General features: G+C 37.6%; 1 protein-coding gene across 2 annotated transcripts; it reads left to right on the top strand.

Annotated features, from left to right (window-relative positions):
- The first annotated feature begins 3244 nt into the window (after positions 1-3244).
- Positions 3245-9660, top strand: LOC136665124 (sterile alpha motif domain-containing protein 3-like). Of its 2 annotated transcripts, XM_066642702.1 has the most exons (9): positions 3245-3543; positions 5129-5315; positions 5568-5720; positions 5827-5914; positions 6016-6171; positions 6792-6998; positions 7121-7289; positions 7388-7467; positions 8044-9660. In XM_066642702.1, exons 2-9 carry the CDS (start codon positions 5176-5178, stop codon positions 8341-8343), a joined length of 1293 nt encoding a protein of 430 aa, XP_066498799.1. In that variant the 5' UTR covers positions 3245-3543; positions 5129-5175; the 3' UTR covers positions 8344-9660. The 2 variants fall into 2 exon arrangements, with proteins under 2 accessions (XP_066498799.1, XP_066498800.1); XM_066642703.1 differs by lacking the exons at positions 3245-3543; positions 5129-5315 and having other exon boundaries at positions 5610-5720; positions 5807-5914.
- Positions 9661-18493: the final 8833 nt, after the last annotated feature.

Below are 18493 nucleotides of genomic sequence, written 5' to 3'. Positions count from 1 at the left end.
TGTCAGTCTCCTGTCATGTCCCGAATCCAGTCCCCTGTATCTGGTCCTGTCGTGTCCCCAGTTCCTGTGTCTGTACCTGTCTTGTCCTGAGTCTTTTCACCCGTTAGTTAGTTGTCTTGTTTTCCGTGCTCTCTCCTGCGCCAGCTCTTGGGGGGTCTAGGTGTACGTGCCCCGGGAGTTGCGCGTTCAGAAGGGGGCATCTGTCACGCTCTTGTCCTGTCGTGTCTGTTTTCCCTGCCATGTGCTCTCTTAGCATATGGCTCTGTTTGCTATTGTCTCCACCCATTTCCCGCCTCTGTTCCTCTTCCTCGTCAGTGTCATTTGTAATCTGTTCCCCTCATTATCTGTCTCAGGTGTGTCTTGTCTGTGTTATGTATTTAAGTTCCCTTGTCTCACTTCCTCTTATCGGTCATTCATTTCATTTCCTGTTGTTGTTTCCACAGTCATTCTGTTTTGTCTGTTCCTTGCTCCATTGTTGTCGGTTTGCTGTCTGTCTGTCCTGTATGTTACTCAGTTTAGGTTTCTCTCTGTCTGTTTAGCTCTTCCATGTCTAGTTCTCTGTCTTGGCTTAGCATCTTTAGCTCTTTTTGTTTAGGTTTTTGTTTAGCTCTCTGTGTCCAGGTTTGTCTAGTTCTATGTCTAGGTTGAGTCTGTTTCTGTCTGACAGATAAAGAGGGAACAGGACAGAGAAACCTAGAGAGAGCTAAACAAAGTCTCTCTGTCTAGTATCATGTCAGGTTATCTAAGGGTGTATCTGCTTTATTATTTATAGTGTAAATAAAAAAATCATAGTGTTCTAGCGAGTATGTCACTCCGTCAGTCCGCTCAGCAATCCTGACATTGTTTTATATCAGCCACATCATATGATAGCCAGGTCATATTTAATACTATGGGTTGAGTTTTTTGTTTAATATTTTCAGTTTTATTATTAAAAAAGTTCATAAGGACTTATCTTGAGAGAGTTGCCAGAATAAGTGGTTCAGAACCTGCCTGATTTTTTTTGTAGTTCTGGAAAACACATTAAAGAGGATTATATTTTTTATTGTAGATATTGTAGCAAGGCCAGATATGCTGAGCGGGCTTTATATTTATACTCTATAAAGCTGTCCTTCCAGGCAGAGTGGAACACTTCCAGCTTGGATGATCGCCATTTCAGCTCTAGTTTCTATGCTATTTGTTTCAAGGTATGTGTTTTATCATTGTACGATTGGGTGAGCTTTTTCCTCTCTTATCCTTTTTCTTTTAAGGTTTTTCTTTTAATCCTTTTCTTGTAGGGTGGTAGATGGTTTTATTTAATGATGTATAGAATAGTGAAGGGACGTACATATATTATGGCTAAGACATAACTCATATGAAATTATGTAATGGTCGGAGATTGCTGTATTGCGGTTTGAGGTATAATATTAAGTTTGTCTATGTTAAGACCTAGTGTCCAAATTAAATGTAGACTGTGACTACAGTAGTGTGTAGGCCCTGTTACATTTTGAGTAATACCGACAGAGTCTAGGATTAAAGTATATACCTTTTTTAGTGGGTCATCTGCCTTCTCAGAATGGATATTGAAATCTCCTACAATTATAACTGGGATGGGATGGGATGGGAGCAGAGCAGATTATGGCATCAGACATCATTATTGCCAACTCTCCCTAAGACACCCAGAGTTGCTAGCAATGAATCTCACTGTTTATCCCTTAATAATAATAAGCCCCGGATGCACACTTCTAGCGGGTCCACCTTATCCACCAGAGAGCTAACTAGCTGCCACAGCCACTTTCATTATAACTAGAGGTGGAAAAGGGGGTTAAACTAAACATGCCACACTTCCAGCAGGCAAAACAACCAGCAGTAGCCATGGTATTACAGGTACTTACAGCTTTTGGTTGATTTAGGAACTTACACCAGAAACGTTGCTGCGGAGCAGGTGGCAGTTAAAGTGTCCATGTAGCAAATAATTCTGTGGAGATAAGCTATAGAATATATCTATGGGATGTATCCTAACATTCATGAACTAACACTGACCCCTAGAGGCTAGCATTCCACTGTTCCCTTTACTTAGAACCGACCACATAACTGACTCTAAATTGCCCAAATGCAGGAAGGTGATTATCAGTACAAAGAATTTGAGGCATGGTGTATGAACTAAAATGCAGGGATGCAGGGAATAATTTGCATAACCACATATATTTGTTTCTCACAATAATATATTATTCTCTTTTAATTCACCAGGCCTCAAACACCAGAGTTGCAACTTGTACCTTAATAGCATAATTAAAATCACCAATAATTCCAACAGATTCACCAATAAAGAGAAATGCATTAGCATTCGCCATCAATGTGTTTCCTATGCACTCTCAGAAAAAAAGGTACTGTTCAGGTCCCTTTTTGTTCCTTAAGGTAACTGTACCCTCCCAAGTACAATGATGGTCTTTAAGGTCTAATTGTGTACTTTTGAAAAATAAGAAAGGTACATTTATAAAAATTTCAAGTGCTAGTGCATAATTGTACCTTTCTATTGCAAATGTTCATCTTTAAACAAATAACTGCAATACATATTTTAAAATATTCATATACATAAAACTTTACACCGCGACCCTGAAATGGAGAAGCGGAGAAGAAAATGATGATGATGATGATAAAACTTTGAATAGCACTCCAATATTATATTATTTAATATATTTTATTTATTTAATGAAGTTTGTTATTATTTATGTGCTTTTACATTACATTCAATATACATTCAGAGATAAATTTTAATACATACATGTATATACACGTGTGTGTGTGTGTGTGTGTTGGCATTCAGAACATCACAAAAACATTTAATTCAACAAGGATTGTTTTTCTGCTTAATTTTTCATTTATGGAGAGTATGTGAACAGTAGAGATGCTTACTTAGATTATGTTTCTATACTACATTCATCTTTAAGGTGTGAGGAAAATTCCCTTTATATGGGCACTTAATTCACATCATTTGAATTAGTTATTAATAAATAAATTAACATATGGTGAAATAGAAAAATCTCATTTTTAAAAATATTCTAAACAAAAATCTATTAGCTAATCATTGACACAAATAACAGAATGGACCTATATAAAAATCAGCAGTTTTGGCGGATAGACATTCTAACCTATTCACTCCCGCTTTGCGGAGGGATATGAAATGTAATAGTGATTCGCCATATAGCACTGAGATCACTTTTTGGAATATTCTGGAAATGGAGCTCAGGACGCTGACAACTGGAGATCTTATTAAGGAGCTAATTCAGTTTGGCATCGATGTTACTGAAGAGGAGGCAAATAAATTCAAAGCTTAGTGTATTTTGTGCAATGTTCATGGTGCTAATGCAACCATATTATATTTGTAATATTACTTCAAAGTGTTCTAGAATTTGAGAATTAAGGTAGTAATAGTTCATTTAATTGGCGAATGAGCCAAACTTAGCGGTAAAAATGTCGGTGGCTTGTTTGGTTTTTGCCACGCGGTCTTTGGTTGGTTCTCTTACATTATCCACCCGAAGTGGAGCCATTCTATCACTAGCTAAGGTAGCGATAGCAAGTTAACTTAGTGATAACAGATACCGTTCCCGTTCTATGTTAGCACACAACATTTCAGTTGATATAAGATTAAATAACAGTCAGTTTTATCAAAAATAAAGCTTTGTACTTTAAAATTATCTTTAAAGATAACTTTGCTGTCTTAACTGAGCTTTGAAATATTTTTGGCGGCAACAAACGTTACTGATGGAAGAGAGTTCAGGGGCGGGGGAGGGGGAGCTACATTTATTTAGACCAGTAAACTGAGGTACAAGAAGCAGCAAGACCTAGAAATGTTATTGTAATTAAGGAATTGATAACTGAAAAGTTCTCACGAGTAAATGGCGTCTACTCAAGATGTTTCTTGAGTTTCTATTAAAATGTTTTTTTTTTTTTTACAATATGTAACGGGCTACACATACGCCGTATGCAAGGGAAGGTGGCGAAAGGGAGAAGGACTGGGTTCCACCGCGGTGTTCAACCGACAGAGGGAATTCCATCTCCCAGTCTTTTGTGAAATCAATGTAATGAAAGCCTAGTTTCAGCTGCTTATTGGACGTAAGCAGTGGCTAGAGATAGACGCGAGCAATTTGGCTTTATTACAAAACATGCAAAGCGGAAACGCGATAAAACAAGCCGAGACCAACCCCAAGAAATATAAAACGAGAAGCATAAAGAGAGAAACAGCGAGAATTCCGGACACGGGAAGACGAAATGGAAGGAAAACATCATGGCCGTTCCTCACATCAGTAGAGTTGTTAAAAAATACAGTTTAACACTGCGCTTTCCTGAAACAAACGCTGAGAGCTGCTGTAAGCACCTGCCCCCAGCGCTGCGCCTTTTCAAATACAGCTTATTAAAGCACACACCTAATATTGAACTGAGCATTTGTCTCGCTTTTATTTTTTTAAAAACGTACTAGTAAAAAGATAATTGCAGATATCTCTAATTGGAGTTTTTACTAGTAAGAATGTAATTACGGATATGAGAGGGTGAAATTCAATGTAAGTGAATGGAGAATTATGACTAGACAGAATTACATTAAAGATATGTCCTCCTGTTAAGGTGACTAGTCAGAATTTAATTATGGATACATAGGTCGGTATTCTTACTAGTAAAAAATGTTGTAATTGATATCTGAAATGGGAGTTGTTACTAGTAAACTACATTAGAGGGATCTTGAACTAGAGTTCTTACTAGTAAAAATGGAGTTAGGACTTGTATCGAAGGTGTCATTTTAGGCTAAGTTGGCTTGCCATAGGTCTGTCAATAGCAAATAGGATAGCTAACTTAAATATACGATTGTGGCTAACCAAGGGCTAATTTACATAGAACTATGATTATATTAATTATTTACTCACTTAATAAATTGCACAATAGGCTTTGTTCTGTAGCTTGCTTAAGCTGCATTTTAGCCTAAATGCTATGTGTCAGTCAAATTTTGATTTTAGTTCTATAGATGTTAGCAGATACCCAGAAATATCATTTTGATCCATCTGTTTGTGTTGTTTACCCATGGTGTCATAAACATCGTTTATGTTTAAACGTTTGAGGATTTCTGTTTGTTTAATTTTTTTTTCTTTCCCCATGATAGACAGTGACGTAGATGGAGAAGCAGTTGACTGTAGTCTCACGGAGTCGATGATTTCATATCTCTTTGAGGGCTCTTTCAAAAAACAAGCCAAATTTCACAGTTTTGTAAAAGAGTCAAAGGAAATAGTGACTTTAACCATTGAACCAGTGTCATTAGAGAGTCATTTGCAGTCCTCAGTTGGACCAAGGCATGTGTTTGTAAATTTATTTGTATTTATGAACCACAAATATTGGTTGATGGGGTGGGAAAAATGGTATAAATACATCTATCAGCAAAATGTGGAAACAAAAAAGTAGTGTTACTTAAAAAAAAAAAAATGAATACACAAATTTCACATATCATAGCTTGCAGTTGGGATTTGTTTTTAAAGACTGACATACCTATTGTGTGTTTCCATCTACAGAGTGTGATTTATCTGTTATTTTCTTGTTTATTACAGGCCATCAGCCACTTTTCCTGCCATTTTTGTTGTTCCAAAATTCCCTAGATTTGTTCAGACAAAACTTTACAAAAAAGATGCTTGGAATATTGTGTCTTCGGATCGCCACAAAATTATAAGAACTCTGTATGAGAGCATGGCTCAATACAGCATGTAGGTATTTTAGCATACACTAAGTAGTCTAAGGTCTTATTGTTATTAGTTCACTACAGTTTATAAACTTGAATTCCTTTGTTTAGTTTTAAATTATGCTTCACAGGTATCCATCTACAAATGAGTATGTGCAAGTATGTAAAGCTCTGATTTTGAAGTACCCTTTTCTGAAGGACAAAGAGGGGAATGGATATGTGAGTTAAGTCTAATAGTGGATTTAATCTTGTACTTGTATTTTTTTTTATACTTGTTTTTGAGTAATTCAGTTTGGAAGCACATTTTTCTTTTCTTACAGCACACGTGGCACATGTCTCTGAAACGGAAGTTCAAATTTGAGCGGGTTCCACTGGTAGATGATGAAGAAGTTAAAATAATTAAACAGAGGTTTGGCCATTCAAAGAAACCCCACCAACCTGAAGCAAGCAATTGCAAACGAACTGAGAGGCCCATGGTGAGAGACACATGTTCTCTAATTTCTTGAACAGAGACAATTAATTGTAGCGAAAGGTGGAGACAAGTAAAGTCAGTGTCTTGGATATGGGCTTTGTGTGGACTAATTTACAACTTGTCTATAAATGACTTGGATGATTGTCAAAAAATGAAATACTACAAGCAGTAATAAGTGCTTGATGACAAAATGAAAAACATCTTCAGGTTGTCAGATCTAGCTTTAGTTTTAGTATTTTATGGATCACACTTCTTTTGCAATTTATGTACGGTTTAATTGGGTTAGCTATTTTGATGTGCAACTGGCTTATGACCTTGATAAACTACCAACTAACCAACCATTACAAGTTGGTGTGTTCTGTTTCGTTTAAAACGCTGCTTTTACTTCATGCAGGGATACAGACTTAAGGGTATTTATGGCTGGTTACCTACTAAAGACTCAAGGCTCCTCTCAGGCTTGCTCCCTAGTGACTCAAGTTTCAACTCAGACTCAGATGAACCAGTTGTTGAACTTATTGATCTCAATGCAAGAGATGAAAATATGAAACTGAAAGGGCTTAGAAAATAGGTCAGTGACATTGCATTTTTGTTGTCAGTTCACTTATTTCTCTCTGTGTATACCAGGATATTAATGCTATTGGGGAGGATGAAACCTCAATAGACAGACATGTGAAAGTCCTGCAGGACCAATACAGAAGGACACAGCCAGATGCTCACATTGTAGAAGAGCAAATGAGAAGGACATTTGTCTGGAGAAGGAATGAGATTGCTGGTGGGATAACTGTGAAGGATGCCGTCAACAAATACCCATTTCTTAGAAGTCCACATGGAGTCAGTATATACTTATTTAATGTTTATCTAAATGTTTAGTTGCTCATAAAGCACTTTGAAAATGTATATTAAAATCTATGATTAACTTCTGATTTAGTTTTCTTTTGTTTGTCTAATTATAGTTGCATCAGGAAATGGGTCGCCTTCATAAAGCAATGAATGTGTGCCGCCGTTTTCAAGTTGGCTTTGACCATATTGTGTCCAGTCTGCTTAGACTGGCTGAAGGAAAATCACCCTTAGCAAAACTGCACAAAGAAGCAAGAGAAGATGCACTCACTGAGGATCTTCCGGGTAAGGGCTCTTTAAATGTAGTCTTTATCTCAATTTTTTTAAGATACCTAATTTATTTACTTTTATTATCATTTGTTTTAATTGATGCTCTTTTTTAGGGATTGATTTCCGAGCTGCCCTTCTGATGTTGCCGTCCTTGTTTAGGGAGAAACTTGACAGTTACATCATGCTTGGAGAGGTGAGGTGGTTTCTTTTCTTTTATGACATTGTATATGATGTTATGCTTTGTAAATTCAGGTAATGTTTTTACACTGTTTTACTGGTGGTTGATATGAATATCAAATTGTTAGAATTTCCAAGCTTTGTGTCAAGGATTTTTTATTTACCTCCAGTTTTGTCTGATCTATCATTCTATATCAGTAAAATAATAGCTTATAGCTTAATCTGTGCAATCACTAAGTTTTTCTTCAGGAAATGTTCCTAAGTCAAATAAAGATTGTGATCTCCATGCTTAAAAGTTTACAAAACCAAAATTAACTTTTAATAATTACAAAATTATAAAACACATTTATGTTCCTCCTTCCACTTTACTTTTTATAAAGAAGTTAAAAGAATATAATTTTAATAATCTCATAATTTTTATGACATATGACATAGCTTTGTCTGTTGTTCCATGTTTTGGGAAGGTGTAAAAGCCTCCTAGGAGCATTTGTTGACCAAACATATAGTTGGTATTTTGAAAAATAGATTGCACAGTTATTTTTTTATGTATAATTTTGACTGAAAAACAATTACAGTGTTTGTACTCTTTTAGGGTGAGCCATCATCACCATATCCAACAGTTCAGGTACCAGACGACACTGAGTGGACATCTGTCTTCACTAGAAGAGTCACTGCAGTGGTCAAAGTTGATGGTTTGGAGGTCTGCCGAGCTAGCGGTGTGGAGGAAGGCGCTCTTTCAGCATTTTGTGCTTATTATGTGTTCAACATGGCTTACCCGTCTCATTTGAAGAATACTCTGGCGTTCATTCAGAAGTATGTCCTGAAAATATCTGAGAAAGGGGACAAGCCTCTGCCTACAACAGTGACTAGACTAATCAACCTTTTAGAGTAATCCCTGCCAACCATTCCTCGTCCGTTTTGCTGTCCCAAATGCTCTCGGAGAGTGTTTACGCTTGTTAAATTAATTCAGCATATTGGTCTTATTCATGCGCATGAAGCAAATTTTACAATAACTTGTGGCATTAATGACTGTCCAAGAATATTTTCAAAGTATGAGTCTTTTAGACGACATGTGTACCGCAACCATAAGCACACAGTATTACCATTCGATACTGAAGATGAGTCACAGGTTCCAGTTAATGAAGAGGAAAGATCTAAAGGTGTTGCAAGTCCTTCTCCAGCTCCAAATATGAATGAACTGTTGTTGCAGTTTAGAGAGAACGAGTATGAGAAAGTTACTGGAAATAGTGTGAGCATACCGTTTAGAGCTCTGCCTTCAGCTCTACAGGAGTCCCTCAGTATGTGTGAGAAGTATAGGTGATGTAAATTTTGAAGATATAACACTCCAGCGTGTAACAAGTTGTTTCTTTCAATTCCTTTGTTTTTTCAAATTAAGTATATTGTTAACATTGACACAGACTGGGCATTGTGTGGAAAGTTGTTAATTCCAGTTTCCTTCTGTTATCACTATTATTCATACTGGGTGAAATGTGATGCTGACTGGACTGTCCTTTCCCCAGGTGATGAGGTTGACTACCAGGCACTTGATACATATACTGTTAAGGACAGATTATATGTGAACCCTAGATACTCCTGCTGAAAAAAACCTTGTGAACTGATAAAACAATGTTGCTGTCCACTCCTTTTTAGGATTAGAATTTGCTGTGTTGCAATATTTTACTGTTTCTGAGCTATGTTTAAAGGACACTTTAATGAATTAAATATGAATAAAATTGATGGTCCTATGTTTCTTTAGTAAAGAAAATGGTTATTTTATAGAACCCTGAACATTGAAGAACATTTAGTGTGATTCAAGTGTTCTTTCTATCTATCACACATTCTCCATCTATCTGAAGAACCCTCTCATGATGCAAAGAAACCTTGAATCATGCTAAAGGTTCTTCAAATGTTCAGGGTTCTATATGGAACCATTTGCTTCACTAAAGGGCCTATTAGAACTGCTATTTTAGTGTTAATTTAAAACAAAGTGTTATATTGGTGTTTCAACAAATGTATTTATCATAGCTCCTGTTTAATGGAAACTTTTACTGCAGTGACTGGTTTTATCTGATTTACTAAAACCAATACAATGTTTGTGTAGTTGGTTTTATTAGTTTTTTGTCTTTACTGCATACAAATGAAATGATTCTCTTGGCCATATGGCCAATAATGTGTGATTTTTAAAAAAATTATTATTAATATTGTATTCTGTAATGAAACAAAAACAATAGATAAGTATGGAATAAGTTATTAAAACGTATTGTTGAATCAATAAAAATAGCAAGTTTATCTTCTGTAATTTTAATGCCTAAAAGAAAATGGTGTATTGTGAAAGTACAGTTTTGACCCCTAAAGGAACAAAATGGCTTTGTCACTGGGGTTGTACCCTAACGAGTCAAATTTGTAACTTTTTTGGGGGTACATTTTTGTACCATTACTGTAGGGTACATGTTTGTGCTTTAAGGTACATTTTTGCCTCTTAAAAGGTACAATATTATATGGTACAATTAAGTTCCTCTACTCAAGGTACAGAAGATGTGAAGGTACACTTGAGGGTACCACCCCAGTGACAAGTGTTTGTACCCTGAAAGGTACAATTTGGTATCTTTTTTCTGAGAGTGTGGAGTTACATAAGAGGTCTGTATATCCATGTCTCAGAGCAGTTTAGGGAAGGCTCATAGTAGAAAGCTGACAATGATTTTAACATACCTGGGCTGATATTTGTATTTGAGGTCTATGATGTTGTATTATGTATTTTTACAGAAAATTTATGCTTCTCAGATAGGGTAGTCAGAGAGCTCTCCTGAGCTCTCTCATGGCTCTCTTCAACAGTCTTGGGCCCCTCGTGTTCCAGAGAGACCAGATTTTTCTAAATTAATGTTGTTCAGATAGAAACTATAGATTAAGAAAAGCTATAGTTTAACCCTAGCGAAATTTCAACGCCACACCCAGAGCATGGAAACCTTAGACCTCTGACCTAAAACGGATGACAACGCCTCCGGACCAACAACGACGAAAGAAGGCCGCACGCAACCTCAGAATGACCTTCTGAGATGAGGCCCAGGAGAGACCTGCTTGGACTGTCTCTCACAAGGTGGCAGATCAGCAATGACAAAGAATCCCCACAGAGACCTTCAGAAAGCCACCAGCTCCGATGGCTGCGTCTGAAAGCCTGGGGAGAAAAGGAACGCCCGCGGCTGCAACCTACAAGGCCCGTGTCTGCAATCCTCCAGGAAGTCGTGCCAGAAAGCACCGTCAGCGATATGCTCACTGTCCATCTCCGGATATGTGACGTCATATGGTCTCGTGTCTGTCATGGCTCATGGTTTGGTTCTGAAATGCTTGCTGGGATAAACAATTGCCTTTATAGGATCTAGGGTAATTATCATAGAGAAATTCCCTCATATATTAATCTCCCTGTTCCCTCATATATCGCTGTAATCAGTTTCATTATATGAATGTCTAATATTCATTACATTATATTATTATACATATATATTACAACTAATAAACCAATCCTAGGTTATTTGTTTGTGTGTGCAACTTTCTTGTATGGAATTATAACTTCTAGTTCAGATTCCATTTCAGAGTCAAGAACCTACGGCGGGTCAATGAGCATAATACCTTAATAATAGTTAATTCTAGCTAATTCTGCTGTATAATATGTGAAGATGGCCTTGTCTAAGCTGAAAATTAGATAGGTAAAGACACTACATATTATTTAATGGCTCTGATGGAGAATTGACTTATTCATAGATCAGGCATGGGATTTTTCCCCAGAGGCAACGATGTACAGACATGTGACTGCAATAAACAAATAATATAGAAAACATGTGAATGTAATAAACAAATGATATAAAGACATGAGAATTATTTTAAACAAGTAAGTTTTATGGCAAAAAGTATTAAAATGGTCAAGGGGATACTTGAACTCTGTAGAAAAAAAAGAATGGTGTAGCATGGGACTGTCTGGTACGGTGTGATATAAGACATCTTTAGAAGGTAAGGATACCTTCTTAGTTGGGCTACTATGATATACTGCATCCTTAAGAAGACAAGGGTACCATTTAATTGGGGTCCTATGGAATGCAACCTAATTTAAAAAATGGGAGGGGGGAGATGATCTCACCCCAAAAAGTGTATGTAAAGTGTGGTCTCCAGTTTGTCATTGTGAGTGATTCTGCAGGAGGCCTTCTGTGATTGTTCTCCAATGCTTTAAGAAAATAAAGAGCCTGCTGATCTTCCAAGAGGTTGTCTTCGTCTTTCAAGTATTTTTTTAAGAACTAAAAACTTTTATTAGAACTTATTCTTTCAAGTATTATAGTTAGACTAAATATAAGTTTAATACGTTGTGGTAACAACATTTTGGTGGCCCATCCTAAGGGGACTCTGAGAGACCCCGACCGGTGGCAAAAGATCATTATCAGCACCAGAACTTGTGCATTTCGCCTTGGGGGTGAGAGAACCAACCTCATCGTAGCGCGCATCATAAAATGGGTAAGCAGAGCCTTTTTTCATATAAATTCTGCATATTGATGAGCTTGTCTCTCTCTGCCACAAAAAGTTGTAATGAAGTTGCTGTAAAGAAGGCTTGTTGGAAGAGAGGCATGATTAAAAATCTTTTGAAAAAAAAGGAGGTTAAAGGAAAAAACAGCCTTAAAAAATTTCAAAATATGAAAATATAGTTGTTGGTCCTTTAAAAAGCTGCTGAGACTTACACAACTGCAGAGTGGAAACTCAGGAAAAAGGCCGCAAGCATAAAAAGACTAAAATACTTAAAAAACCCTTGGCTGAATAAAAAGTAATAATAAGAAAGAGAAAGAGCTCAGAAAAGTATAGATAAAAGAGAAGAAAAAATAAAAAGTGCACAGAAAGAGAGAGAAAAATGTGCATAGAAGATACCAAAAGTTAAGTGTTGTGTGTTTGTTTGTCTATGAATTAAGTGAGAGAATGCGACCAGCAGGAAGGCCTGCTTTGATTAGTATTAATTATTATGTATTATAATACATAATACATAATTATAATACATTAGTATTAGTGTTTTATGAAATAACAATAACACAACTGAGAAATTTTAGAAGAATCTTGATTAATTTGGTAATTTACAGAAGAATAGGATACAAAATTACAAGAACGTGTAAACAACTGGAGGGCTACAATTAAGAGACCATCAATAATACTGTTGTTGTAGCAAGAACAGATGAAAATTATGGAATGGTAGAATTAAGAGATTAAGGGTATTAAAGAATGAATAGAAAATATGATGGGAATAGAATATGTTCAGCCTAGAAATTGCATTGATTATAAGTCTTTAAAAATAAGTTATTTCTGTAGGAGCAGTTTATGTTAAACCTAAAGCTTCAGGCAAGTCATTTGGTATTTGGCAGACAAGTGTGTGGAGACTGACTGAATTTTGGAATGGTGAGTGTTTAATTTACTCAAGCAAACCGTGGTTGAGCAAAATAGTTGACCGTCAGGCAGGAAGTGATTTGTCAGTAAGGCTTATTGGTGTGAAATTTAATGTAAAATGTCCACTGTGGATGGGAACCGTGATTTACTAGTAGAAACGCAAGGAATAAGGACTCATTTTTGGCTTGAAAAAACTTACAGGGACAGAACAGGTAAAGAGGGTTGGCAGTCTACAGAGTTGATAAATAACAAATTGTGGAGGCTTACAGACTTTCGTAATCTACATTTGTCACATGCTATGTTTCCACGTTTGAGGTTGCCAGAAAAAATAAGAATGATTTGGACGAAAAGTTTGTTAATGCCTGTAATGAATGTTTTACTGTCTGACAGTCTGGTGTCAGAAGCAATAATGGGACTTGAATGGTTGCCAAGGGAACCATTTGGGATGTTTCAAAATGAAGAAGTGGACCACAGGCAGTGTAGAGAGTTACGTGTGAAGGTGATCATGGAGAAAAGAGAGTTTTTTTTGGGAAAGAGAGAAGGTTATTCCTCTCCTGGTCGATAAAATTGACTATTTAGCAGCGAAGTATGATCTGGAACTGTCCAAGAGAAAAAAAGGTGTGACTTTGAAAAAAATTAGTGGTGGAGTTTGATTGGAATGAGGAGGTTGTGCTTAACTTCAGACCCACGCACAAAAATACAGCTCCAGGAGAGCACTGTGTGTGTACAAAGAGACAGGATGAGAATTGTGTTGAATGTTGAAAGTGGTGTGTGTGTGTGTGTGTGTTTAGTAAGTTTAGAAAAAAGGAGCGTCTTGCCGTGAGTATGTGTGTATGTCAGTGTGAGTGTGTCTAACACCCCTCCCTTTCCCCTTCTATGTGTGTGTGTATGGTCAACTGAGAGAATTATGAGTGTCGAGTGCAGGTGGGGGAATGATCACCCCCTCCCTTCTTTGGTTCATCGTGAGTGTGAGCAGAACTGGTCTTTTCTTTGCATTGTAAAGAGATAATACATTTTCTGTGTGTGTATTTAAAGAAAGTAGGGAAAAGACACCTCAGCCCGTACAGTGTCAGAGAGAGTAAAATAAAGTGTTTAGAGAAAAGTGGTAAAATGTGATAAAGCATGAAATACTTAAAAATCAACAGGGAAAGAAATTTGTAATGGTAAAATTTATGAGCTTCGTTCAAGGACAAGTAGTGTAAATTATTCATGAACCTCAAATTGAGGGCTTTGATATTTGTTATGAAAACGAGCCTTGAACAGAAGACGTTTTTTAAATAAAAAGTAAAAACTGAGCTTTCTGGGAGACTGTAAAATTAAGAAAACAGTAGAAAATGAGCTCCAGAAAGACATTTCTTATGAGCTTTCTGGGAGACTAGAAAACAATGAGCTCCAGAAAGACATTTCTTATGAGCTTTCTGGGAGACTAGAAAACAATGAGCTCCAGAAAGACATTTTTTAGAGAATAGAAAAAATGAGAGCAAGGTATTAAAGCTGAGAGTACATTGGGGAAATTGTAAGATGTAATCATGGGTAAATTAGTACTGGAGAAAAAGGAGAAAAATTTTGAAATCTCCATATGATGGCTTTTATTGAGAGAAAAAAGAGATCACGGGTCTAAGTTCCTCTCAATTTCGCTGGATCTTTGAGATCTTATGCTTTGTTGGGGGGTCTCTCCTGACAAGTGTGTAAGGCCTAAAATTCACTCTTGAAAAAGAAAGAAATGGCAGGACTTTGATTTGTGACGTACTGATAAAAGCCACATTGATTTGGTCTAAAATGGAAAATAATAGTTATTTGGGCAAATTAAAAATCGTGATTGCAAGAGTCAAGAATGGTATTGAAGGTGCCCAGGAGACCTAAGGGGGGAGTATTTAAGTTTGGTTGCCTCAACAATGGCAAATGAAGAACCAGTAGTGCCAATTAGCATAAATGGTCAACAAAATTTGAAATTTTTAATTGATACAGGTGCCACACACTCAGTGATTGGCCCACAAGGTGCTCACCTCCCCCCTGTCTAATGAAAAAATTAGGACTCAAGGTTTCTCTGGGAAAATGCAAAGAAGCATATCCAATCAACCTACTAGGAAGAGATGTATTATGTAAACTCAATGCTGACATAAAATGTACACCGGATGGCAGATGGAGTACTGATAAGTTTTCCAACTCAAGTGTGGCAGATGCTTCTGAATAAAGTAAATGAATGTAAACAAATAAGGCCTATTGTATGTTGTGTAGTGGAGTATGGATCAGATCGAGAAATGAGGAGTTCTGAGTGAGGAACTCTCCACTCTAATTTGTAACAGAATCCCACATTGTTTGGTGTGTGTGTGTGCGCAGACCCCGTTTTAACACACACACGCACACACACCTAAGGTCTGCATCAAAAGACGCCTGGCTACGGTCCCCAGATAACAAACCCAGTTTATGATGCTCTTAGGCAAAAAGGAACTTCAACAAAGTGGGGAACAACTACGATTCCGTTTATGACATTGGCGCCTAAGTGGCTCGGTGATTATCTCCTGCCGAACTAAACAAAACCCATCCACAAAGGACGAACAGCATGGACCAACAGCGACCCCAAGTGGACGTTTGCGAAATCACGTCTCGCCAGAGGTCACCTAGATACATAACGGAAATAATCAAATTCTAATAAACATGTGTATGCGATATGTATGAATGTCACTATTTGTTGTCCTCAGATGAACGTCTACCAACCAATGAAGTGATGTTTCAATCATGAAAGAAAGTTTCTGTCTCTAATTAAGAAAACGAATTAATATCTTCTAACATAATATTGTAGTGGGATGTAATCATAACGTACCCAAGATATATATATATATACGTAGATGTTTGATATTAATAATCCAGGACATTCATTGTGATATGAACAAACATGTATAAGTAATTTTGTGTATACACGAATCTTTCCTCCCTCTCTCTCTCTCTCTCTCTCTCTCTCTCTCTTTCTCTGTCTCTGAAACGTGAAACAAGTCACGTGAGCCTTAGACCCAGGATCCAATCAAAGGAAGGACACCTCCCAATAGGGCGTGACCGCGCTACCTTTGAAAAGAGGGTGCCGACTCATTTTCGTTCTCTTTATTTTTACTCTCTTACGCTCTTACGCTCTGACTCTCCGATACTCTGATTTCTCGTCTCTTGACTTCCGACTCTCTCTGTTTTCGCTACTCTCTGCTTTACGCGCTCTTACGCGTTCTCTTTGTTTTACACTCTCTCTCTGATTTTCCCAAGCGAGACGTTTCTCTCTTCCTTACTCCGACAAAACAAAGACTCTAAATGGACCTCACTCAGCTTCCCAGGAGACGTCTTGCGCTAGCTAGAGTGTGAAAGAAAATTTACTAGTAACGTTGAGTAACTCCGAGCAATTCTTTGTTCTTTTTATTGTGTTTATGTTTATCGCCCAACCTAAGTTTAATCTCACGATTGATCAAAGCAGGTGAAACTTATTTGTGGCCAGAATAAGATATCACCCCTTTAGATTAGTTGATAGCGGATACATTAGCGTCATAAGCCAACTTCTGAGGGCACCACTTCTGGAGACTCGAGTGACGAGCTAACGACTCTGAGACGCCATCCCACTCAGGGGAAAGACCAGCCAGGCCTGCAGTCCTCCGCAAAGGGGAACCCCCGACTGACGTCACCACGTCTAAGACCAAGAGTGTCTGACTCAACCTGGAAGGAATCCCCTTTCCAGCGAGCCTACCTTCAACGACGCGGGGAGGACAAGAAGCAAAACCCGGAGCACGGAGGTTAAAACAGCGGGACCCGACGGCTCGGTGAAAACAGCAAAAAGAGTAAGCAAGCAAACTTCATTCACATTCCAGAAGCTGTTGCCTAATTAAGTCCCTTGATAAATTTATACATTAAGTAAAACCTCAGTTAGCAACACATTAGTCACAAGTCCTAGCACCTAGCTTATCTTTAAATTCGAATCAGCTTCGCCTGCGTTGATGCCGTGAGATTTTGAGATTATGCTATGTTAAGTAAATATTCTTTTTGTTAATAAATATTTCCATTATTTGAAATCACAGTGTGTCTGTCAAGCATTCCATGCTAAATATTATTCAGTGATTGATTTGTGTTCAGCATTTTTTAGTATCCCTCTGCATGAACAATCAAGACACCTCTTTGCTTTTAGTTATGGAGGAAAACAATACACATACACTAGAATGCCACAAGGGTATTGTGAGAGTCCATCAGTATTTAACAGAATACTGGCAGCAGATTTAAATGATGTAAAGATTGAAAGCACCTTGTTGATGTATGTAGATGACCTACTGATTGCGTCTCCCAATAAGGCACAATGTGAAGCTGATACGATTACTGTCTTAACTATTTTGGCAGAGAAAAGACACAAAATGAACCGAGAGAAACTACAATTCTGCAGAGAAGAGGTAGATTATTTGGGGAGACGACTAAGAGGGAATGAAAGAGCAATAATGCCATCACACATTGAGATAAGTTAAAAGTGCACCCAAACCAATAACAGTATCTGAAATGTTAACCTTTTTGGGTATGGCAGGATGTAGTAGACAGTGGATTTGTGATTTTGCCTTAAAAACTGCTCCTTTAAGAAGGTTAATTCACAGTGCAGGACAACAGAAACTGAAAGGAAAAATAGTCTGGGATGAAGAAGCAGATCAAGCATTTGAGAACATTAAAACAGACTTATGTACAGCACCTGCACTTGCCAATCCAGATTACTCTAAGACATTTCAATTGTTTGTAGTTAAAAATGGATATGTAAATGCAGTATTGACACAGGAAAACAACAAGCAAAGCCAACCAATTGCCTATTTCAGCAGTCTGCTAGACAAAATAGAACAAGGTATGCCACCATGCTACCAAGGGTTAGCTGCAGCAGCATTTGCATATGAAAAAGCAACAGCAATCACAATGGGACACAGAGTTGAGTTATTTACAAATCATGCTATACACACTCTGTTAACATCAGGATCTTTTGTTTTGACAAATGCTAGGAGAACTGGATATGATGTAATTCTGTCTGCACCAGAGCTAACCATAAGACGATGTTCAAGAGTCAACCCAGCAGAAAGAGTAGCAACTCCAGATGAGGGAACACCACATGACTGCGAAGTGCTAACTAGAACTTTTTTGAAACCTAGGCTAGACTTGGAAACAGAACCACTACTGGAAAATGACTTAATTCTTTTTGTAGATGGCTCATGTTTTAGGGGACCCGAGGGCAACCTAGCTGGTTATGCTTTAGTCAAGTACAATCAACAAAGTGATCATTTTGAGACGCTGTTTAAAGTTAGTGTTCCACAACCCTGTTCAGCACAATTGGCTGAACTTAAAGCACTGACTACCGCATGTCAGCTAGCTAAGGGCAAGAAAGTTACAGTGTATTAAGACAGTGCATATGCAGGTGGAGTGTGTCATCTGCATGCTGCAACATGGGCACAGAGAGGGTTTGTACGAACTGATGGTTCACAAATAGCACATGGGCAAGCCATATCTGAACTATTAGCTGCAATCCAACTTCCAGATAAGCTAGCCATAGTGAAATGTGCAGGACACAGAACTGATGATTCCATTGTTACCAAGGGTAATAATTTTGCAGATCAAGAGGCTAAGGATGCAGCAACAGC

Source organism: Hoplias malabaricus, chromosome 13, assembly GCF_029633855.1.
Source record: "Hoplias malabaricus isolate fHopMal1 chromosome 13, fHopMal1.hap1, whole genome shotgun sequence".
NCBI classification, from domain to species: Eukaryota; Metazoa; Chordata; class Actinopteri; order Characiformes; family Erythrinidae; genus Hoplias; species Hoplias malabaricus.
This window is presented reverse-complemented; position numbering and strand designations above follow the sequence as displayed.

Bases quoted from the DNA above. Each gene is read 5' to 3' on its own strand.
- LOC136665124 (XM_066642702.1), top strand. From the start codon at position 5,176: ATGATTTCATATCTCTTTGAGGGCTCTTTCAAAAAACAAGCCAAATTT. The intron at 6,172-6,791 runs GTGAGAGACACA...TGTGTATACCAG, and splicing joins AACGAACTGAGAGGCCCATG to GATATTAATGCTATTGGGGA. The intron at 7,468-8,043 runs GTGAGGTGGTTT...GTACTCTTTTAG, and splicing joins GTTACATCATGCTTGGAGAG to GGTGAGCCATCATCACCATA.